The sequence below is a fragment of the Epinephelus fuscoguttatus genome, linkage group LG22 (assembly GCF_011397635.1).
Source record: "Epinephelus fuscoguttatus linkage group LG22, E.fuscoguttatus.final_Chr_v1".
Taxonomy (NCBI): Eukaryota; Metazoa; Chordata; class Actinopteri; order Perciformes; family Serranidae; genus Epinephelus; species Epinephelus fuscoguttatus.
This window is the reverse complement of record NC_064773.1, coordinates 16,992,469-17,017,564: the sequence shown is the minus strand read 5'-3', so window position 1 is coordinate 17,017,564 and position 25,096 is coordinate 16,992,469. Positions and strand designations below refer to the sequence as shown.

The window sequence follows — 25,096 nt, the reverse complement described above, 5'->3', positions numbered from 1 at the left end:
CTATTTGCATGGCTCATCAATTTGAAGTACAGAATGGGTATTTCACAGACACAGTTCTGTTTAATTTGATTAGGACTAGTTAATCCTGCAGTATGTAATAGGAACTTGGCAGTTAAAGCTGGAGTAGGCAGTTTTCTGGAAAAGGCATAAGAAGAATTTGAAAATACACCCTCCTCCTGTAGCTCTCCCCAATCTGTCCTAAGCCCCTCCCACCAGAGACGAGTCAGTGAGAATTACCGTCCTGTTTTCTTTGCAGATTTGAAAAGCCCTTCAAGATTTCACAGTGTGATTCTAGCTAGCAACATAAACATAAACTGGAATTAGTTGCAACTATGAGCCTTTTGTTTCAGTTAGCATAAGGCTAAATTGTTAAAAACATTTTCTCTCCATCTCTGAAACGCTATATCGTATTTCGTTGCGTTTAATGTCAGACTTTTTTTGATAAGTCCATCTTCCTTTTTGGCATTGAAGGGATGTGCATGTGCATCGGCATTTGTAGAACAGCCAATAGGAACGCCCTCTCTCTGACATGACCTGTGATTGGCCAAAGTTTCCCATCATGGCCTCGATTTTCTTAAGCCTGAAAATGGAGCGAAGAGGAGGTGCAGAAGTCTAGTTGGACCGCAACCCACCAGTTGGGACCCATTGCATTAGTGAGAAAAAAACATAAATGCTTTGTCCAACTCCAGCAAGTCTGTATGCTTTTTAGTGTGTGTGTGTGTGTGTGTGTGTGTGTGTGTGTGTGTGTGTGTGTGTCTATGAGTGTGTGTGTGAGAGAGATTGTGTGTGTTACCGACTCCTCATCTTTCTCTAAAATTTCCCTTGTCTTCACTGCTCATCTTTTTGTGTGTGCAGGGAGTGAAGCCTGGCAGTTTCGATAAGGTGGCCATTCCTGAGGTGAAGGAAATTATAGAGGGCTGCATCAGAACAAACAAGGATGAGAGGTGAGACACACACACACCCACACACACACACACACACACACACACACACACACACTCACAGATCAAAGCCAGACACGGCATTGTTGATATTTAGTATTAACTTTGGATTTATAAATGCTATATGGACGCCGGCACGCCGCCATGACTTTGGCAAGATTTGCATTCAGTTTCTAACTTTATTTAAAAATGAAAGATTACAGTAACAACACCGCTACACCCAGTAATGTTTGATAACAAAATCACCCTTTTCTCTAAATCCTGTTCTGATTCACAGCTGCTTGTTCAGAAATAAAAACTCTTCTGTTGGCTCTCTGCTCATGCTGTGGGTCTGCCAAATCATCCACCATACCCTCCAGTCTGCTGCTTTAGAAACGCAACTAAACCAAACTTTCCCCCTCCCTCTCTTTCACTCTTTGTTTTTCTTCACAGTCCAAAAACTGGTCTCTTGGTGAAGAATAGTCACATGATTGGCGGTCTGTCATCCAACTTGTTTTTTTGAAACAGTGTGGAATATATGTGGAACACTGTCCCTGGACTAAATGTCCCAACAGATAAATTGAACACTGTGTCTGAACCATTAGGTTATCAGCTGGTGACCAGCTCACAAGGCATCGCCAGTCTTATACGTATCTAATTTTTGTTCTTCTTGTTCCTCTAGGTATGCTATAAAGATCCTGCTGAACCATGCGTTCTTCCAGGAGGACACGGGGGTCAGGGTTGAACTGGCAGAAGAGGATGATGGGGAAATGATCGCCATCAAACTGTGGCTCAGGATAGAAGACGTCAAGAAGCTCAAAGGTATAAAGGAATATTTTTCATCTAATTAAGATCTTTTTTATGTAGAAGAAATTGTAATAGGAATATTTTTGTAGTTCCCAAAGTCTTAGCCCCATAGACGTATACATTTAACCATATTTGTCATGATTCAGCACTTATATTGGTAAACAACCAAAAGATTTTGATAATTCCCAAGAAAACAGAGGGACAGCTGATTGACCAGCCATTTGTATTTTGTTTGTAGGCAAATACAAAGACAACGAAGCCATCGAGTTCTCTTTTGACCTGAACAAGGACGTCCCTGAAGATGTGGCCCAGGAAATGGTACGTACAGTGCTGATGAATGGATGGACAGATGGTGGCCCGAGTAGCGGGAGAACATGATGGATTTAGGCAAGAAAAGAAAAGACAGAAGGGAAAGAACTATGTTGTCAAAGAGAGGAAAACGGGAGGGTTTGATGTGTGAAATGAAAAATCAAAGGGTTGTAAGCGTGTGACTTCACCTAACTCCACAGGTTGAGTCTGGCTACGTTGCCGAGGCTGACCACAAGACCATGGCCAAGGCTATCAAGGACCGCGTGTCTCTGATCCGAAGAAAGAGAGAACAGAGGCAGCTGGTACGAGAAGAACAGGAGAAGAGAAAACTGGAGATTGAACAACAACAGCTGCAGCAACAGCAACAACAACAACAGCAGCAGCAGCAGCAGCAGCAACAGGAGACACACAAATCTTCACACACACAGGTTTGTGAAACCGTAAGCTAGCTTGCATCGTTTAATGTCCGTAAGATCCAACAGTTCACATGGTCGTTTTTCCTGTCGTAGAATTGAGTATTTGAATGAAGACCACGTGGACTTGACTCTTGCTTGTGTTTGTTTGTGTGCAGGTAGAAGCAGACGAGACGGAGGTGGAGCAGCAGCAGCTTCACTATCAGCAGACCGGCATCTCACACACATGTAAGACAAACTAGAAATAGCACGTAGAGCTGATGTCATTACATTCTACACTGATCTTAGACTATTTCTTGTTCTTTATTTAAATGAAGCCTTTGTAATGTGTGATTTAAGATTACTATGAGACCAAAGGTCGCAACTTTGTTCCAGCATATCAGTCTCCAAAAATATATGACAAACGACTGCGTGCATCTAACAGAATATTCACCATGAGCCAAGAGGTTTATTCCGGTATCATATTGTTGAAGACTACGTCAATATGCACAAAATATTCTGTTTTTTTATTTAATTCCGACAAAACAATAATCCTACTAAGCTACTGACATGGCTGATGAAAGTTAATATTCCACTAATATTCCCGTGTACATGCAGTTCATTAACAAATGAAATTAAGAGTATGGGAAAGTGGAATGTCTGGAGCTGCTTGTATGGGGTCAGATCAGTCACGTAATGAATGAACTCACGCAGGGTTTCTCACGAATGCACATGCTCTGGTTCGCAGTTGTATTTCGGACTCACTAATGCACACGATCTGTTTCGCAAATGCACACGCTCTGCTTCACAAATAAAATTTTTATGCAAACTTGTAATATAAATTCGGAAATGCACACGATCTGTTTCACTAATATTTTGAGGCACACTTGTAATATAAATTAACAGATCATGTGAATCACTGAATGTGCATTTACAAACTGCTTCTCATTTGTGAACCTCTCTACATTTGTGAGAGAAATCTGTGTGGTGAATTTTGAGACTCCCCTGACGTCGCAGGTCAACGAACGTCACCATTGGCGGATGAATCTGTCAATCAAATTTATGATTCTGATTGAATCATAAAATTTGGGCTTTTTCTCCTGGGCAAGTGTCCATGATTGTGAGCCAGTGTCCAAGTTATTACTTTAAGATGGAGTTTATTAGACTGATATGTAGACACAGGATTGAAGGTGACCCTCCTGATGTCTTAACGCATCTCTTTCTGTCTCTCTCAGCTGAAGGAGGTCTGGACAGCGGCCAAGGTTCCTCCGTTTTCTCCTCAGACTCCCCCCACCTGGGTCAGCTGACCATGTCGTACAGCTGCCCCCCCTCCTCCCACCCCCCTTCCCAGCCCCAAACCCCCTACCCCTCCACCCCCTCTGCTAACCCACAGCAGCACCCAGGCTACGCCCAGCCGCCGCAGCAAATGGTGAGTTGTGATGCTCGGCATTACGCATGCGTAGGTTTGATTAGCACTGATGAGGTCATGTTCAACACATCAGTGTGCAGCCTTACGCTCGCAGGTGTGCTGACCACGACTGGTCAGTTTGAAGTGAGCATTGCAGTGTGTTTTGGAGTGGGAGTGAGTAGGAATGAAGTTTGCAGTGTTGCTGAGTAGGATGGGAATGGCGGGTGTTTGTTGAACTAAATACACAAGAGCATGTTGTGATGGGTTTTTATGTGAAGCCGATCCCCTCTGACCTGAAGAAGAGGAGTACTAGAAGGTATTTGATTTCTTTCCTGCCTACTGAGGCTTTAACTTGCAGTATTATACAGAGATAAAGCAACACAATCTGTCAGCCAGTATTGAAGACAGTAATGGAAGCTCAGCCATCCAAGCAGTCAGTTTGTTCTCAGCTAGTCAGTCCAGCAGACCAGTAACCCAGGTAGTCAGTCAACCACTTACTCTCACATTATGCTAGCTAACCTTTCATTTCCTGATGTATTTCATCTTAGAAGACTGGAAGTCACTTTATCCTCAGCTACTACATGTCATGCATCTCTCCGTCCTTCAATTCTCTCAGCTGTTTACCTCGTTCTTTCTCCTTCTCTCAATCCTCTTTGTTCTTCACGTTAAAAACCATATTTTTTTTAAATGCTCTCACATCTATACATCAACTTCTTGCATTTGTCATTTACTCACTTACTATTTTTTTTGTTATAGTTGTTGTGTTGTATATTTCTTTGTTTTTGTATTTTTAAATTTCTTTTACACATTGATAATCGGACATATTTGCTTGGAAGCACATCAGCCTTCATGTTTTTTTGCTCTGCTCATGCAGAAGCATTATATTCCAGCCCAGTTGTAATAAGACAATGTTGGCGCTGTACATTTCTGCAAGCCACAGATACACTACCTTTGTATGTTTCATATGTATCATATCAACATTTCTGAAGTGATGAGGTATATGAGCTGATTTTGTCATCAGGAGATTGAGGGGCTCGTGGATGGCGTTTCACCTTGGTGAGACGCCTGCCAAGCTGCAAAAAAACCAAGTTATTTTTTAGCGATTCATCACAGCGTTTCCAGCGGCTATTCTGCTACCAAACGTGGTTGTTTTTTAGTGACCTGTCATCACATTTCCAGCTGTGATTGTGCCACAAAAACTGGCCAAGACATGATATTTTCCTAACCATAAACAAGTTGTTTTTGTGGCTAAACCTTAACATATGTTAACCACATAAAGAAACGTAAAGAAAGGCTAAGTTTCAAAGTATCTGCTACATGATAATGTGCAAATGTGACATATCCTAAAACTCCCTTTTACTAGCCTGGTGTGGCTACAAATTTTAACAAATAAAGGCTTGTCTCAACCGGATGCCTGGTCTGGTTGCCAAGCAGTTTACCTCTTTCATAGAAGTTCTTCAAATGTATAACATCAGGTTGTTGGTTATGTCAAATTATGTGTCCATTCCGTAACTCGCTGTCTGTCGGAGCTAAATTCGATGAATGATTCCTAATTGATATATTATCTGAAGCTGAATTTGCCTGTTGATTTCAGTGATTTAAGCAAACAGTAGCCCGGGCTATTAATTGAAGTTATACAGTATCCATGGTTTGCAGAAACATGCATTGCCAACATTTATTATTATGGTGTTTGGGTTCATATTCAGGGAAGAACAACAAACAAGTGGTCTTCAGAGAGAGAGATTATTCACCTCAGATATGGCATAAAAAAATTTTCTGAAACTCTTTATAATGAAATATAATCATAATTGGAATTATGCCACTTTTGTTTATTTGCTTGTCTGTTCACTCCTATTTAATACTGATATATGTCTTCATGATGTTGACTGAGCACGGTTTCCACTCCTCTCCTGTGACCCAGGATTTTTGTATCTTAGCTCTCTTAACTCAGCTGCTTGTTGACCTTTCAGCAGCAGATGAGTCTTAATTCCTTGCTCAAGAGCACGTTTATACGTACCTATGAATTTCTTATTTAATTTCCCACTTAAGGCATTTCCATCTGGTGACCTTTTGAGTACATGATCCAGTTTAGCAGCACCTACACGACACTGACTGATATTGTTCAGCTGGATGATACTTCAGTCTGTACTGTAGGCTGATTGATTGAATAATTTAATGATGGTATGGGCTTATTTTTAGGACATTTCTGAAAAGGCTTATTTCTTAATCCGATGTTGTTCTGTGCAGACAAATTGACTCACAGACAGACTGGTTTATCACATTAAATAATTACGATTATCTTAAATAACCATTGTCTCCTTTTATGTAACATTGTGTTAATATGTTTATTTATTTTGTTTTAAAATGATTTTTTCAGTTTCTTGTGTCATTTTTCTGTTTTAGTGTGTGTTTCATTTGGTTTTACTGCATTTGTTTGTAAGTTATTGTACATTTCTTTGTGATATTTGTGTTTTTCTTTGTTATCAGTAAGGTTTCACTCGAAATTTGTTGATGGAAAACCTGAAGTGTTACTCCCTGATGTAGTGATCTGTCCCACACAGAAATAGTTTCTCTCTTTAATTAATCTTATTATAATTTAGGAGCTGTAACTTTGCTTTTTAATGTATTAAGTTGTAGTTATGGATTTTATTTTCTAAATTGAAATGTTAAACTGTCACATAGCATCACCTCTTTCATCATATGATTGATTTTCTCAATGTGTTCTTCACTTAACCTAAGTTTTCAAACGTGTCTCTTTAGTTTGTGTTTTTAAATGATTTTACTGCTGTTTTCTGTGTTTCGATCATTATTTGTGTCTTTTAATTTCTTTGTGTTTGTTTCCCATGTCGTTCCCACCCTCTTCTATCTTCCCTCCCCGGCCCACAGCCTGCGTTGCGCCGTCGTCGCAGTCGTAGCATGTCTGTTTGCGTCCCCCCCTCCTCCTACTCTTTTTCCCATGCTCTTCTGCCCCTGGCCATTCCGCCAAAGCAGCCCTCCACCCCTCCTCCAGACCTGTCCTCCTCATCCTCCTACACCACCGCCACCACCTCCCCCTGCATGCCTCTCGCCGCCGAGAGGGACACATTCGCTGGGCGCCTCTCCAAGGCCCTGGAGACGGTCCTACCCCTTCACACTGCCTCCTCTCTGCCCAGAGCCAGGCAGCGGAGGGCCAGCCTACCTGCCCTGTTCTCCACCCCTGTAGGTTCACAAAGCTTCATCCCCAGGAGCCACAGTGGTGGTGCAAACCAGAGAGGAAGCAGAGAGAGGAAGATGAGGGATGTGGGCCACACTGGTGTCTGAAAGTAGATAAAACATCTGTTACAGTGTCACTGTATACAGAAACCCACGATAAAGTGTATTTGTTTCTCACTGCTGGATGACACAGTGAATGAAAGGGCTGCTAATGACTCAGCTTGTATTACTCATACAGGTCTGTGTCACAGCTTTGTACAACAAGCCAAATGAGGAATGCATAAACACCCAAATGGAATCACAAAATTGAATTTATTTGCTAAGTTCATTAAAAATGCACCATCAGATGCGCATCTTGACCTAGTTCAGTACCACTGCAGCCGTCCCAGGTTTAAACTGCGTGAACTAAGCCAGTACTGTACGATGGCAAACGTCATTCGTGCAGTATTAAATCAGTAGGAAAATGCTACATCTATATTCTTAATTTAAGGCATTTCAAGTGGTACTATTTCTAAAGTAGATTAGTATGACCCAACGTCAAACTTTGTTTACTTTCAGACACTGCTGTGTGTCAGTCATTGTACCCATCCACCTCTCTGTAACTCTCTCTATCTCCATCTGATAGACCACTATGTGTTCATATTGAATACAGTGACTGGCTTTATTTTCAACTTTGCTCTATGATACAACAGTCTAATATCATGTGCATCTGCCATCAGGAAAACTGATATTATTAAAGTGGTCATTTTCAAGTACAAAAGTTGCTATATCCAAAATGTAAATGAATAGTTGAGAGTAATTGAACGACTTTAATTAAGGGGTGGTAGATCGATATATATGTGACAACATTTTCCTTTTGCTTGAGAGTTACAGAAGCTACACAGGCCTTCTCATTTAAGACTAAGTGTCCTGCCTAGAGAAAAAGTGCTACACCCACCATCTTTTTTTAAGAGCTCTCCAACTATTTTTTAGGGTTGCCCCTGACTAAGAATTTTTCCAGTCAACCAATAGTCGTCATTTAGGGCCATTAGTCGACTAGTCGCCCACATGTTTGTGATATTAATTTGATTATTAAATGATATATTTTGGGCGGGGCAACACAATGGTTTGAGTTGAAGGTGTGAGAAAGAACAGTATCAGTAACATTGTTAACACTGTGCTACATTACAGAGAAATACAAAACCATACTAATGAACCTTCATCAATATAGGCCTATATTTTATCTACAAGTGCACGTCACACACTGAGCGAGCCGCCTGTTAATGACGCTGTGGGCTAATGGGCATGTAGCTACTTCCATGTTTCAGATGATACGTCATGTTTGTAGTCGACCAATGAAGATAAGTTTACATATCACCTTGGGTTCGTCCTTCACCTTCTCAAAATGATCCCACACTTTGGATTTCCTGCCCGACATGTTAGTAACTAGCCTGTGGAATAACCGCAGGTACCAGCCCTGGAAATTAATGCTGAGTGTGGCCTCTTCCAGCCTTATAGGTTTTGATTTATTTTGACAGGGCGCAGCTCCCAAAAGAGTTTCATGTTTGGTCTTTTTTCAGCGACGAAGTGACCAATGAAATCTTGCCAACTAATGTCCTTTCTGGTCGACTGTTAAGGGGAAGCCCTAGTTACTGCTAATGTAAACTGAACATGTACAAATGCTACAGCCTCCCATTAAAAGTATTTAACTGGCAAAACACCAATTGATTTTTACCATGAAATAGTCACAGGAAATGCAATGTGTGTTCCAGTGCGCTTAGCACTTCCCACTCTCATTCATCAAAAATACATCTACAAAACAACACAACAGTCATTTTCAGCATTTATTTTTCTGTGACTAAGCAACCAGTGAAATCTTGCCGACTAATGACCTTTCTATTCGACTAACGTTTGGTTGGCTATTCGGGCACAGCCTTGCTATTTTTTGCGGCCACTTCAATTTGCTACTAGCTGAAAATCTCTGAACCTTTCAGACAGGGACTGATCTCCCCAGTGCTTTGCCAGCGTCTTCCTGCTAGAAAAAAATGCTACATGGACACTCGAAGCACTTTTGGGCATTTTGTTAGGCAGCTAACAGTAGAGAGATGACAGGAAATAAGGGGTAAGAGATAGAGCTGGCTAATGACATGCAACTGAAGTTGTTGCTGATGGTCAACGCCTTAACTCCCAGGCCACCAGGATGCATCCTTTTTAGTCTTTTTTCTTTACAAGTGCTGAACAGTAAGCTTGTCTACATTGTCAGATTGCAACTACTTAATTAAAAGATCAACATTCAGCAGAGAGAATCTCTGTGACAAAAGATAGTTTTCCTGAGTGCAGTTGCGTCAAGATATTACTAAGCTTAGAGCCAGCATTTGGCCTTTCCTCTCTTTGTATTATACTCTATACTACCCCACTGCGTATCAACCTGCTCTCACGGTGTCTCCCACTGCTACTGTCTTGTCTTTGGGTTGTCTGCCTGTCTTCGTGCTGTACCGGTCTGTCACTTGGCTGTCTGCCTGATTTACTGCAGCTTTGTGTCTTAACTTTACGTGTTCACTTCATCTCATCACTCCTTTTTACAGCTGTTTGGTTTATTCTGTCCTATTCTAACAACAACGACTGTGTTTCTAGTGTGGGGAGAGAATATATGTCCCTTTTTTCTCTTATTGTTTTGAATTGATTCTCTTTAATGCACTGTTTTCTCCATTTCATGTGGGCCTTTGCTGTGGTTCTCTCTGAGTCTCATTCTTAAATCCATTGTATCTCATTACCGCAGCAGCATTCAATACAGCACTCGTACAGTGCAGGAGGAAGCGCAGGAGGAGGAGGAGCAGGAGCAGGAGGGAGCATCCCCCTCCAAACTCTCCCAGACCCCCCTACTATTTTCTTTCCCTCCATCCCCGAGCGCCCCATTTCCTTCTCGCCTCCTCCCACTGGGCCTCCTAAAGCCTACAACGCCCAAAGACGCAAGAGCACGTCCATTCTGGAGGCACACACCCGACACTTCCAGCCTGCCTACCCTCGTTATGGGAGCAGCCTGCATCCCTTCTCTGGAATGGAAGGTGGTGAGCCCCCCTCTCTCCTCATGGTCAATCCTGGTTTTGCAGCAGCTGCTCAAAGACTTGGTGTGGGGGAGCCGCTGCATCTCCAAGGACAATCCGACCCAAGTTTGTACGGCTATAAGGACATGAGAGCCGAGCATGAGGAAGCAGTGAGGAGATTAAGTCTAAATCAAGCTGCCTTATTGGACCATTATGAAGCAATGGCGTATGGAGGATACCCAATGACTGCACACCAGCTTGGCCACTTGAGTTTCCATCAGCAGAGGCAAGCAGCAGCTGCAGCTGCCGGTTTGGGTTATGAGCCCGTCCCTCCACCTCAGCCAGGGTTCCTGCACTCACACTTAATGCAAAGAATGAGTGCTCACAGCCCAATCCCTCCCATGAGTGCGCCCACTGGTGGCTCCTCTTCATCATCTGACGGCTGCTATCCTCCACCACAGCACGCCGCCTCTTCTGCTTTCTCTATTTCAGCTCCTCCAGTAATGGCTGAAGCCCCACCACAAACTGGAAGTGTCTTTGAGTTCCATTTAGCTGCAGCCGCTGCCGCTGCAGCTGCTGCTGGAGACCCAAACCTTCTGGCATCCAGACTTTACCGGGCCAGACGGAGCTCCATGGACCTCCCTCTGGAGGACAACACTGGAACTGGATCAGGTGGTTCAGGCACGTACAGCCGTCTCCAGCCAGTGACAGAAGAGTTGTACGCATATGTCAGTCCTGAGCTCCCCTTACCTCCAGGAAGTCTTCTTCTTCACCACATAAGTGCGGCCACTAAAGACAGAAGCCCAGAACCATCCAGTGACTCTATGGCGTCCTCTGACGCCGGAGAGTTCCAGTCACCTCCTCCCCCACCTCTCTCTGCTCCCTTTGACTCCTCAGCCGCTCAATCCATCCCTCACTCGTCCTCCACTGCGCTCTACGACTCACCTGGAGCAGCGTTCCCCATAGATCCCCAGGGACACCCACCCTCCATGCAGGGCTTCCTCCCTGCCACTCCATCCACTGAGCTTGGGGGAGCACCACCGACCCAGCTGGAGACTCTGATCCAGGGTGCCTGGGCTCGGCATGGAGGGGTGGTACCAGCACAGCCGGATATGACATACCATGAGTCATTGCTGGCCATGCAGGCTGCTAACCCCGCTCTGGTACTGAGTTTAGACCTTAAAAGCACCCCGACACCTCTGGGTCAAGTACTAGTTGAAATTAGTTGCTTTTTAGCAATCAGCAGTCAATTATGGTTTATTTTCTTTATTGTTTGACTGCAAATTGTTAGCATCTGAAAGGTTGAGAACTTACATTGCCTTTGACCTTATTTTTCACAATCTTGTGCCTATAAGGTCATTTGCCAGTTTGCAATTGTAAAACATCAAACTTATTGATTAGAGTAGGTAGATAGAAAATGGTTTTACCCATCAGGTAAAGTGAACCCCTCCATGAAAAGCAGCTGCATTAATTCATACTAGTAATTTGACCCAGAGGTAATTATACCAATCCCTGTTGTTTTTTTACCCTACCGACCCAGGAGCCCCAGCTGATGCTTACTTATAGTCTTTGGTTGTGATTTTAATCCCCTCCAGTCATATCGACACTACAGAGAGAGTCTCATGGTCTGTCTTCAAAATGTCTAACGTTATTCATTCATCAATTAGAGAGGAAAAATTTGTTGGTCAGGAGCGCAGCTTCAGGGGCCGAGTCCACCAAAGCATTTTTACCCAAGGCCAGCATATTTTTTTTAATTCTTTGGGAATGAGAGCACTACATATTTTACGCTACGATGCAGACACCAGCAGCATGATAAAGCGCTAAGCGTGTGTTCTGTGCTGCACGTTTAGCTTCTAGTTTCTGAGCTCCAAAAGTTGAAAATTGTTCATCTTTGGGTAAAACACTGTGTTTTTCAGTGTCACTACCCATCCATCATGGTGGTGGAGGAACAAATACCACAGAGACCAACCATCACATCTTACGTGCACAAGTGCTGAACAACAACAATGGAGGAGAAATATGTTAATATACTATATATACTGTATATTAATGCTTCCTGTCGTGAACCCACACAGACCAGTGGGTCCATCTTCTCTCCCTAAGTGCTTCAGCCTTCCCCTCATCCAGAGCTAGTACTCTTAATTATTATTTCTGCGTATATTCCATATCATAGCAACCACACGCAACCAAACCAAAGCATTACACGTGAAAAAAACACTGTGCTCTTGAACGCTTCCAGCTGGGCGTTTCCTTGGAAGCACCTGGTGTTTTGAGCTGGGAAAATGGCTTTGGTGGACACAGGGCCTAAATCAGCACGACCTCAGTAAAAATGTATAGATGAGGGCACGACCCAGAGCTACATCTGGAAACAGCCAAGACCAGAAACATTTGATTTGAAGTTCAAACATAAGACTCAGTATCGTGAGTTGAGAATAATTCTTTTAAAAGCAACATTAGGAAGGAAGTCTTTGAGACAAACTCTGGTGTACCAGCTTTATATGCAGTCTAAGCCCCCTCCTGTCTGTTTTTCTGTTGTGTATTTCATTTATTTTGTCAGTATCAGTAAGTAAAATTTTGTCTGTATGTTCATATATGAATGTATATGAGAAATGTGTGTTTGTGGGAGTATACTGTATGTATGGTATACTCACATCTTTGCTCGTACAAATCCAAAGTCCGTTTGGTCCTAGGACGACATTTACTACCTTGAATGGTAATCGTGTCTGTAAAACTTTAAATTATTAGTCATATATTCTATACACCTGCACATTGAATATTATGGTAGGAATCCAAGAAAATCAAAGTATGATAAAGCTGTGAGACTTTGTTGATTTGTATGGACAAACACACAGAAACATACAACAAAACCGATGGGGGCTTAGACAAATCTCGCAATGTAACCTCACAGATAGACATTTCATTTGTATATTTTAGATTCCTTCTGTTGTTTTGTGTTGTACTTCCTAAAGATCCTGGCGCTCAGTTGGGTCTTTATTATAGCATATTGTGTGGTCATTTCCTGCCCAGACTGAAAATCAACTTCCTCCACAAGGATCAAAAGTCACACTTCAGATTCATTAAACCCTTAGAACACTGATGTTATCAGTGTCACCTCTTTCTTTGTTTACATTAAACCACTTACGATCACTGGCCTTTCTTTCTCACATTTTCTGTCCTCTGTTTTTTTTTCCATGTCATTTATCTTAAGTTTACTATCTTTCTGTTCAGTTTACTTCAGTTTGCTTATTGAATCTCAGTGTTGTGAAATTCTTTATTGTCTTTATGCGACTGCTTATGATGTTAGGAGAAGGTAGGTCGCAGCGTGTCTGGTGCAACATACTTGTGTAAGCTCCCACCACACTTTGTGAGGGTTGGCTTCATGACAAGTAGGAAGTTGCAAACAGCCATCTAAGCGTTGTGATGTCTGTGTGCTGCTGTTCTGCAGTGCTGTAGATTATTCAAAAGATTCAGGAAGGAAAAGTATAGCTTTGTTTGGCTTGCTGCTCAATGCACCAGTGTCAGGAATCAGAAATACCAACGTTTGACATGACTGGAAATAAAAGGAAACCCTCAACATTTCAGACCACTCAAACTTTCTTTAGGGGCTTTTAAAAGATTTTGTCAGAGTTTTTTTCCTAATTAGAGCACAACAAAGGCAGAGTTTAGGACACGTCATGCAGTGTCAGGATGATATCTCAAAAACCTAAACGTACTTTGAAAATGTATTCTCTAATGATTGTCAAAACTTTACGAACGTGATCAGGTAATGTGTCAGATAAGCTCAGGTGTGGTTCAGTTCAATCCACCTCAAGTTCGTTTGCCCCCTAAGTGCGGTTCGTTTGGGCAGGTGTAAGCACAGCAATCACAATCGGCTGTGCACCCAAACAATCGGACCAAGACCTTCTTGAAGAGGTGCACTCTCTCTCAGTTGGTGTTGTACTGGACTTGGAACCTGCAGGCAGGTCTTCCAACTGCAGTGTTGTATTTGCACTCGCCTTAGGGTGACTGATTTCACGCCAATCCACCTTTGTCCACTTGTTGGTACGTCAGCATATGTAGTTAATGGCATTTGGCTATCCATGACAGTTTGGTACAAATACACAAGCCGTCACAGCCCTAATAATGAGTCATATTATGTCCTACATCAGCCCGAATAAAATAGATCAAAAATGATGCCTCTGTTCAGATATTTTAGGAAAAAACAGCAGTGTTGTGAGTTGTTTTAAGTGTTTGGTGTCAGTACTCCAGCTTCTACTTTGTGCTTCATTGACTTATTATCACTACTAATCACTTAGGGTCTGACCTGCATGTAAAAAAAATCCCTGTACTTACACCCTGCCTAACCCCAGTACTGTGCCTGTGCTATGTCACACTACAAACTGTGTATATGCGTACAGTTATTGATGTGCATATATCTGTTGCCGTTTAGATGGATGTACACTTGTTGTCTGTGTGCATGTGTGTATACACAAGAAGATTTAGACTAAAACTGACCTCTAGAGAACAGCAGAAGTACCTTGTGTTTGCACTCATGTACGTTCTGACTCCCAAGCTACAAACACGTTCTGACTATTTCTTGTTTTTCTCTCTTCTTGTTACCAATCTTTCTTGATTTCCCATCCCTGTCCTCCACCCTTTCATATCCTACAACTTCCTTTCTGTCCATCTTTCTGTCTGTCTCTCTCTTAATCTGTTTCTCAGCAGCAGGTTCAGGTTCCCACCCCTCAGCCCACTCCAGGACCCCCTCTGGTCCCTGCCACCACCCAGCCAGCTCCTCCTGGGACCTCCCAACAGGTGAGACAACCTCAGAGAGTCACTTTCTATACATCCAAACTTCTTCCCGTCTCTTCTCCTGTTTCATAACTTTTCACCCACTTCTAAAACCACATCCCCTTAAAGTCCAAACCCCATATAGATGAAATGCAAAAATAACTCCACCCTATTTTTTGTGCTTATACAGCAATACTTGTATGTCGGCTTTCTCTTTGAAGTGCCTTTGCTCGAAGGTAACCGCTCCCACAGAGCTGGCACTTTGCCCGCAGTAATACCACAGTCTTTGTGAAGACCTGCGTTTGCCCCCAGCACAAACTACTGCGATGAACTAATTGCAGCCCTAAACTAATTTGATTGAGCATGAAATTGGATGTTAATTAGAGATCAAATGTTTGTTGTCAGAAAAAGATGGAATGTTTGAACTTTTCTTTCTGAACCAGCAAAACAGCTGTTCTCCCATAATTACTTTCACCATGTTTACATAACAGTCCAAACCTCAATATTGCATTGACAATTTACAAATATTTTTTATTGTAATATTTCTTAAAAACCTATCATTAAATTAACATTACAGGGGGTGCAATATAACTGAATTTATTAGAGGAAATTGATTTTCCCAGCTGGAATTTTCCAACTAATGCTGGTTTTGTATGACTGGGATTTGAGGTTATCCAGGTTATTATAAGCAGGACATGACTGTGAACTGCACTCGCTAAAAAAGTACCAAACCTGAAAAGGATATTGGTTATGTTTATATTTATATATCTAATAATTCCCTATCTTCTTTCCTGTCTCTCTGCCTCATACACTTTCTCTCTCTCTCCAGGTTTCGTCCAGTCACAGTATTACATCAGTTCAGAGCCCCACACACTCCTCTCTGTCGCAGGCGTCTTCACAGGTACGTCAAGTAGCACCACTAATTGAAATATACTGTATATGTAACATAATACTTAATTAATACACTCTTAATGCACACAAGCTGGCGCTGGTTCTTTGTAGACAGGTTCAGGATTTATATTAAGATCACCATACATGTCTGCATACATCTTTAGCAACACACACACTAAGCTTCTCATACATAATACAGTAGTAATTATGCGCACTTAAACATTTGCACACAGATCCTTAAATAGAATCTGATGTCTATTCGATAAACATTGAGTCATTATAGTGCAGTCCTCATAAACACACGTCAGGGTTCAGGTTCCAAACAACTCTCTGTTATGCCTCATTTCCACTGTATGGTATGACACAGTGCTACTGAACTCGCCTTGCTTGACTAGAGACCAACATATCCACCTTAATCTTAAGTTATTTTAAGTCCACACTGATGTGTAGTCATGCCAACAGACCTGTTTAAGAGTGGAGCCAAGGGAAGTAAAAACAAACTATGATGTCAGGTGGTGTTGAGAAGACGTATCAATTTAGAAAAGTCTTGACAGCTGTCTTGCCTATAGCACTTGCCATTCTCGTAATTACTCCCAATTGGTTCTAGTGCACTACTTGACAATGCTCAAAAGAAGCTTGACGATGGGGTTAGTCCCCTTGTGGTGCTGATGGGCCGTTACTTATCTCAATCGAGAGACCACTGTTTCATGTCATGATGCCAGACAAATCATTCAACTTGGAGGAGCGGGCAGATTCAATGGTGTGGAAACAAGCAAGATATTACCTGGTACTCGTCACTTGTTTTGGTACCACCTTGGTCGATGTGATTTTTTGGCATTCCGGTTTGATTTGGGCGGAGGAGGCGAATTTCTGTTTCCGATTTCCGTTTATATATAAGTAAATATGCTGAAACATTGCGATGGATTCAGAGTTTGCAGTGACGCCAATTATGTTCCGCCTCGTTAGTTCACCGCACTGACCGTTTAACCTGGCAACAACTGCAGCTGGCTCAAATGTGATTGATCAATATCACGCGGACTACAAACAGCCTAGCACCGGAAACCAGGGCTCTTCCGCTCTTCTTCCGGAGGCAAGATCTCCGGGGTTTGCCTACAGGCTCTACATTCACTGAATGTAGAGTCTGTATAGTGTTGCATTGAAGGTCATGTCAGGGCAGTTTCACGCAGCATTGCTATGGCGATCAGCTGAGAATCCCGCCTACACTTAGCGGGTATTTTAGACAGTGGAAAACCAAATAAAGAAAAGGGGCCAATTGCATAAAACACCTTAAGTTAAGATTTTCCTTAAAGTCCAAGTTAAGGTTTCCTCAAAATAAAACTGGTTGCACAAAACATTCTGAAGTCGTCTCCTGAAGGTTTCCTCAAAATGTTTGCCCAAGTATTTATGGTTTTCTCATTGTCTTATACTTAAGAGATCCCTAGAGCATTGCACAAAAGACCTTAGTAACCAAAGCAAGGTAGAAAAAAAAACTTAAGGTACCGCTGACTATATTAACTGCAACGTGATTGTGTTTATGGTGATGAATGAAAAAAAACTAACAAACCCAGAGAAGAAGGTTCTGAAACCAGGAGAACCCGATGGATACACTTTTAATTTTACACTTACAACACTTTAAACTTGACGTTGCAGTTTCTTCCTACAGTCGTTTTCTATTTTCTGGTATTTGGGGATCAAATGTACTTTTTAGTATGTACTTTCTGATTATTTTCCTCCAGAAGTATAATATTTTCCTCCTCTTACCAATATAGTTTTTTTGTCTTCTTTTCTTCTGCCATTTTTTCACTATCTAAAGATAAGCCAACTTTGTGAGTCGATAACAGGCATTACAAGGGTTTTTTTGAACTAATGACATCTTTTAAGAGATTCTGTGCAACTGTCCCTCAGCTAAGGAGAAATTAAGCCTTAAATGTCATACTTAAGGAGAAAACTTAAGATGTTTTGTCCAACCAGTGCCTGGTACTAAAAGTTGAGTTGAGTCCAGTCCAGTTAAGCCAAATCATACAGTACAGTTGAAATGCGGCATTAGTGTTGTTTCCCTATACACTCCATTGTAGGTATATTTATACATGGAAATGCACATGGACACACACATATTTACACACACCTATGCGTTACTGTTGCATGTTTTGCTTGTCTTGAATTGCTTATTTTTTTCACTGTAAACTTCTTCTTTGTCAGCTCAGATTGTTTCTTCTATTTTTCTTTCCACTCTCTGGCTCGCTCTTTGGCATGCTGCCTGCACTTATCACCGGGTTTGTTTTTATGTGTGTTTATACATGCCTGCTTGTCTGTCTGTGTGCATGTACGTGTACTTGTACGTTTGGTGTGTGTGTTTAGTTGTGTGACCTCAGTCCGTCTCCCAGTATAGAACATCTTTATCTTTTGTACCAAGCTGCTCAGCTAGCTCTGGTTAAGGTACCCTTATGTATCACAGTGTATGCAGATGCCCTTGTGTGAATGTAAGTGCTGGTGTTATCTGTGTGATTTGATTAGTGACTGTTCTGACGACCCTCTTGTGCTCTTTGGATACACGAGCTCTGTCTTTTGTTGATGTTAGTAGTTCTCCTTTGTCTGCCCCAGAACCAATCATCCTACTAACCATCTGATCAAAAGACTTGACTTCAAGTAGCATTTTGGAGTAGGTTTTTTTTTTTTTTTTTTTTTTTTTTTTTTGGAGAGAGTTGATCTTTTTGTTTGTCTCGTGATGCAACACACAGTCCTGTCACGGTGTCACGGTTTCACACTATTGACAGGTGGCTGTAAGCAATGTGCCAACAGAAGCAGGGAGGAAGGAGACTGCTAGCTTGTAAACACGGATGTAAACCTTTGTGAAAAATTGCCTTTCGCAATGAGGAAAGAAGTGCATTTGACGTATTTGTTAGACCTCAAAGAGAAACACACTGTGGGTCTCATTCATGAAATGTTAGTAAATCTGTGAGTAGATTTGCACATATAAAACCTCTGTACTAAAATCTCTGGATTCATGAATGCAATGGAAAACTTGGATTTGTAGGCTCTTGCGTATGTTCGTGAATGACAATCAATTGTCGATTGACAGCACAGTCCCACTTGTCAGCAGGTGGCATAGATCCCTGCCCGTGAATAGCCAGTGACCGCCATATATGGAGGTGATAATTACCATGGACAGGTGCATCCTTTGACCTGCAAACATGGAGCAAACAAAGAAAGAGAGAGGGAGAAGAAGAAAAACTTGTCTTAACGCTGAGATTGAAGTTATTTTAGGTGAAGTGGGGTTGAGAAAAACATTTTATTTTCTTCTGTTAGTCGTAATGTGACAGGGACAGGTAAATCAAAGGCCTGGAAGGAAGTGACAGGTGCCGTTAACTGGGAATTTATGCACATTTCTTATTTGCACAAGCACTATAAGTAGTCAGAAGCAGATGTATATTTTGCTAGTACCTACAAAAAGATCAGCGCTACTAACATATTGATGAATGCCAAAATACACTTAAATTTCCTTCTGCCAACAGTTTACACACAAATTCATTCTGCTCACGTTTCATGAATAAGCCCCAGGATCTGTGAGGTGAATGTAGACTTGCCGCAGCATAGCTCCTTAAATCACTTTGTTAAGCCTTAGCATGAGAAAACATTTGTCTGTAGGTTTCTAATCCTGTGTCTCCGTGGTGTTAAAGAGTGTTGTCCATCAAAGAACTTGCTTGCTCTTCCACTCCCCATAAAGCCGTATATTGTCCGTAGAGATCTGAGTTGTCTATGGTTGCATGATCTTAAGAGTCGTGTGTGTTTTACATAGTCATCCAGTCACAGAGTTTGTTGTTTAATTTGACATGCCGTCACTAATAGGCTTGATGGATGTTCCAGTTGTCTTGCTCGAAGAATTGTTTGTGGAAGGTCAGTAATGGGTTAGTGAACTATGGATGGCTCTTTCTCCTGGTGTCTTTATTTGAACTTGAGATCCAGAGCATCAGTCTCACAAGCTTTTTTCTCCCGAAACACATCTGAAGCCTTTAAGGTGAACCAACATTTAAACTAAAGACCATCTTTAGCTCACTGTTCCATTACGAAGGCGACTGACATTGACTCTGTCTGTGCTCATCACATCTGATCATTGCCGGGGTTTATCTACTTCCGATCCTCCCTTTGACATTGCTCCCTCCCTTTTCTCACCTGTTCCTGCTTCCTATCCTCTGCCTTATCCACCTTCTTCTTTCTCCTTTCTTTTTTCCTCTCCTGCCTCCTCATCTTCCTCCTTCCGGCCCTTCCTCCTCTTCTCAGCCCAGCGTAACTCCGTCTACCGTTTCCTCTGCGACCCTGCCCTCTCCGTTGCCATCCCTCCCTGTTTCCATGCCGGCAGCGGCCGTGGCTTCCCCTCCCTCTACTCTGCCACTCCCTGTCAGGGTGGTGCCTACTATTGTTTCCCCTCCTTCTCCTCCTCCCCCTCCTCCTCCTCCTCCTCCTCCTCGTGTGCCCACACCTGTGCCTCAGCCATTGGCCACCGTGGTGCCAATCATCAGTGTAGTCACCGCCCCGCCTGATAATGTGATGGAAGCCCTGCCCCAGGTACCAAGCTGATGTAGGATCGTCAAAGCTGAATGCTCTAGGTCGTGTTTTAAATAGTATTGTAGAGCCTTGGATCATGAGTTATAATTTTTAACATTGTTTTTATGAATTCCTACTTGTCCAACATTTGTATTTGAAAGGCAGGATGGACTGCAGATTAGGATGCAAGAACATTTTTGTATTCTCACTCTAAAACTGTTTTTCTGTGAGGTTTGTTCATACAAGTGTACAAAGACAGATTTAGTAATCTCTTTTAACTGCGCACCTTGGTGATAATTCATTGGTTTCATGCCTCCTGTTCATGAGGACGTCTGCGTGTGTTAATGTTTCATTCACAAAAATGTCAGTAAAGAGTAAATCAAAGAATGTGACACTGCAGAGCTTCAAGATCTGCTGTCAGAAATCAGATTTAGCAGTTTCTAGAATGGTATTAGAGAACCCTAAAAACATTAAATATTAAGAGTGCAGCTGTCACATGTCATTAGATCAGCTTCATACTATGACAGTAATAAAGAGGGAATGGTTTCAAATGTTAGATGCCAAAAAACTGAAGCAAAGCGTTCTGTGACTCATATGAGAGGTAGTCAAGTTAACATGACACAGCAGTATTAGATCAGAAAATACGATAGGCTACAGTAGGTGTTGTTACACTCTCAGTGCAGCAGAAGATGATCCTGATCCTGTATTAAAACCCAGAGGCAGCTGTTGGAAAATCTTCCTGGGGACTACAGAAATGTTTCTGTGCTGAAATAAGCCAACCAAAAAATCTCAAAGCAATTTAATTTGGTCAGCCATGACGATGATAACGTGTTGAACAGAGATAGACATTATGATTCTTTAGTGCTTTTTTTTTGCCCTGTAGTGAAAGGCAGACTGTCCATCCATGGCTTACAAGATAGGTTTGGACCATCTGAAATTTGAAATCTAATTCAAATCACTTGTACAACACCCTATATACTGCATACTCTACAGTAAGAATTCGAATATCAGGTTTGAATCTGATTGATCTGAGCAACTGATGATGTCTCAGCTGTTTAGCCTATTACTCAAACTAAGGCTCTTGATCCATATTTGCAGCCGTGTGTTACTGTAAGTTCGGGCTGGGCGATATGGAGAAAACCAGATATCATGATATTTTTGACCAAATACCTCGGAATCGACATCGCGACCATATTATAGGGCTTACACTTGGTGCTTATACCAATAGTACTGTATATTTACTAGGGATGCACGATATAGGATTTTTTGGCAATATCCGATATGCAAATATGTAACGAGTCATTTGACCAATAACTGAAACCGATATCAGTATATCCACTTTTTCCCCACCTAATTTTAGTGATCATGTTAAACATGCATACACTTGTTGAGATGGTGCACCAGCAGATGGAGACATGCAATACAATACTTTTCAGTGTATGTAATATTCACTCATTGTGTGAGCGTTCAAGTGTGTAAACGCAAATAATATGTAGCTAGAACAGTCTTTTAAGTTCAGAAAATGACGTCACTTTACTGTAATACAGCCTTGCAAAACCAGGAAAAGACAACACTAAGTATATTACCATATCCAAAATCCATGACACTGTGGAGGCTCATACCACGATATCAATGTACTATTGATAAATTGTCCTGCCCTATTGTAAGTGGTGCTGCATTAGTGTTGCCATGATACTGGAATTTCAACTTTGATACAATACCTTGAAAAATATAGATATTTTTATAACGTTTTCGTAACCATGGGGAAAAAATGGACATTTATTTAACATTTTTATGAGACGATAACTATAACAGGGCTGAAACATGACAATGTCAACCTTTCTTTTCTTGGCTAGTAGCAGACAACAGCAGAATGACCTTAGTAAACATCAAGAATAAGAGAGAGTGAGAGAGCAAAGCTGGTAAAGTGTACTAATACTGCGGAAAATGAGTATTGAAATCTATTCAAAATCAACATGTATTGATAATCAGTATTTTTGACAGCACTATACTGCATTTACAGCACATGCACCTTAGTGGTAATTAATGATGACTGTCTGAAATTTCTCATCTCGTTTAATAAGATCCGTGATCATGTGCTGAAAATATGATGATTTACTGTTAATCTACATAGAATAACCAGCTTGTTGTTTCACGTTGAGTAACGTTTGTGGCTCGGTTTGTATAGCAACACTGATTAACTTAACTAAAAACAGTTTTGATTGGTCTACAAATAGATGATGTCTAATAGAATTGATCAGTCGCTGTTTTGGTCCAAGTGTTAGAGTCAGACCATTTTAAAGAGCTTAATTAGGGTTGCATGTGTTACTGGAGAAACTGAATGACCTATTTCTCTTCTGTTGCTGTTCTTGCTTCGCTCCTTTTGTTCCATGCTCTAGTTTAACTGTTGTTCGGCCTCAGACTGTTCTGTATTATTTAATTTGAATAAATACTTGTTACTTTACAATCATGAAAACATTTCTTACAATCTAGTTAGTTTCTCTCCTACTTTTTCCACACTTTCCTTATATGTCATGCTTTCTTGCTGTATTTTCTTCCCTAAAAATGTCTGGTGTTGGTGTTGATTGCAGTCATATCGACTCTGTGTGTGCGTGCATTTTCATGTGCCTGTGTGTGTTTCAGTCGGCCTCTCAGTCTTCAGAGCTGTCCCAGTTGCAGCTACAGCCACCTCAAGTTCTGTCATCCATAGAGAGGTAATGAATGCATGCACAATCAAACTCACACACACAATCACATTTAATCTTTGTGATGCCGCCTCTCACTCTGTGCCTATTTACCTCCTTCTCCTTAATTAAATTCGGCCTCTGTTTCCCATCCGTGCCTCAGTGGCCACTCTGAGATGTCAGGCCTGAGTGACGGCAACGAGGGAGGAGGGGGTCGCCACGAAGGGCGCTCCACCAAGCGACACCAGAGGCGTTCTGTGCGAAGTCGCTCACGCCATGAGAAGATCTCCAAGGCGAAACTCAACGTCCTCAATGTAATAGCACATCCCATAAATCCTATAAAGTTATAATTGCACAATAAATCCTCTCTTGTGCTGCACAGCCGTTGGTATTTATTGGTGGATACAGAGTTATGAGTGGCAGTAAAAGTAATGAGCGACATCTAATTGAAACACTCATCTGTTTTCAGGCTTTCTCCTTCTTTCTAACTGTAGTTTTATTTCTCTAAGTGTTTTTACATGTTTGTACGTGTGCTCTGTGTTTGTAGATCTCCAACATAGGAGACAGGGTGGCAGAGTGTCAGCTGGAGACCCACAACAGGAAGATGGTGACCTTCAGGTTTGACCTGGATGGAGACAACCCTGAGGAGATTGCCCAGATTATGGTACAAACTCTTTTAGTTCATTTACTCTCCCTCCAACTGCAATAATATTTTAAAGGGGACCTATTATGTTCATATCCAGGATCATACTTTAATTTAGAGTTTCTACTAGAACATGTTAAGATGCTTAAAGATCGTAAAACACTTTATTTTCCCCATACAGTCTGTGCTGCAACACTTGTATCCACCCTCTGTTTGAGATGCTCAGTTTTAGTGCCTGTCTGTTTAAGCCTTCCTCCCAAAAACACCTAGTCTGCTCTGATTGGTCATCGTTCTGGGTCTTCCACATCCTGGGATCTCACTTCTAAACCAAAATCTTTATAATCAGATATGTGCCAGCAGGAATATGATCCAAAATTGGGCAGAAATTTACACCATCTAAAACCAAGACTTCATGTTTCCCTGTTGTTAGCATGTAGCTACATGTAGCAGTGTAGGCTAATTATTTTGCACTTGCTTGGTATTAAAGACAATCTTAAGCCTGAGATTCAGTTCAATTGGACTCAAGTTCGTTTGCCCCCTAAGTGCAGTTTGTTTGGGCAGGTGTGAACACAGCAATTGTACTCAGGTGTGCACCAAAGCAACCGGACTGAGACCTTCTGGAAGACGTGATCTCGGTCCGGTTACAAACAAACCCTGGTGTAGTTCATTTGTGGTGAGAGCGTGTCCTGCAGTCACATGACACATTGTTTGGGTTAAACATGAGCATGTTACAGTCCTGGAGGATTATTAATGTGCACCTCCTCCTGTACTGCCTTAATATGCACATTCAGCACATCCAATGCATCAAAACATTGTTTTCTAGTTGGAGCCGCGCCTCGTTTTCAAACTGTATGGTTTGACTAAAATGAACAATGACAGCAATATAGTCCACGATGAGCAGCGCTAAAATCAACCTGCATAGTTGTCCCTCCATTGCAGGACTGTACGTTAACTTTTTTAGCCCATAGCACTGGTGCTACAGAGGGTGATAATTTTGTAGCACAGGCCAGAAAGTTTGTAGCACCTGTCACAATAACGAATTTTGCTGGTTGATTAATTGTGTCAGAAATTATTGCGATAATATTGCGTAATATTGTGCTTTTAAGACCATTTTTATTATTGTTGTAATTTTGCTGTTTTTAAGACCATTTTTTAAACTTATATAATGATAATAAAGACATAATGATGCAAGTACACCCTTTTAAAGAGAAATAAACATTTATTTAACAAGAATATTTAGGAATGCAAAAAATAAAAAATTAAATATCTAAAATAACACGTAAAAATACCAAAATAAATAAATAAAGACCTTATAAATACAACAAAATAGACTGTCAGTCTCTCACTCTCAGGTATGCAGTTAAGTTGGTCATATTCGCTCTTTTTGTTGAGATGGTTTTTAGAACAAACCCGGCACACCGGCTCATCCAAATTACTGGGCTGCCCTCTGTCATTTGGTTTAAATCCAAAACACTCCCACATAGGGGCCGTGATGTTTGGTTTAGGATCAAGGTC

General features: G+C 41.6%; 1 protein-coding gene across 1 annotated transcript in view; it reads left to right on the top strand.

The window, feature by feature from the left end:
* The window catches only part of wnk1b (WNK lysine deficient protein kinase 1b), a 147,419-nt gene that overhangs the window by 89,771 nt on the left and 32,552 nt on the right, over positions 1-25,096 (top strand). The window contains exons 6-18 of the mRNA XM_049566672.1: positions 856-944; positions 1,603-1,742; positions 1,966-2,045; positions 2,237-2,464; positions 2,608-2,677; positions 3,664-3,857; positions 9,787-11,214; positions 14,753-14,845; positions 15,651-15,722; positions 19,991-20,275; positions 22,898-22,968; positions 23,102-23,252; positions 23,486-23,602. Of these exons, the coding sequence (XP_049422629.1) occupies positions 856-944; positions 1,603-1,742; positions 1,966-2,045; positions 2,237-2,464; positions 2,608-2,677; positions 3,664-3,857; positions 9,787-11,214; positions 14,753-14,845; positions 15,651-15,722; positions 19,991-20,275; positions 22,898-22,968; positions 23,102-23,252; positions 23,486-23,602 (3,018 nt within the window). The remainder of the gene's footprint in view (positions 1-855; positions 945-1,602; positions 1,743-1,965; positions 2,046-2,236; positions 2,465-2,607; positions 2,678-3,663; positions 3,858-9,786; positions 11,215-14,752; positions 14,846-15,650; positions 15,723-19,990; positions 20,276-22,897; positions 22,969-23,101; positions 23,253-23,485; positions 23,603-25,096) is intronic.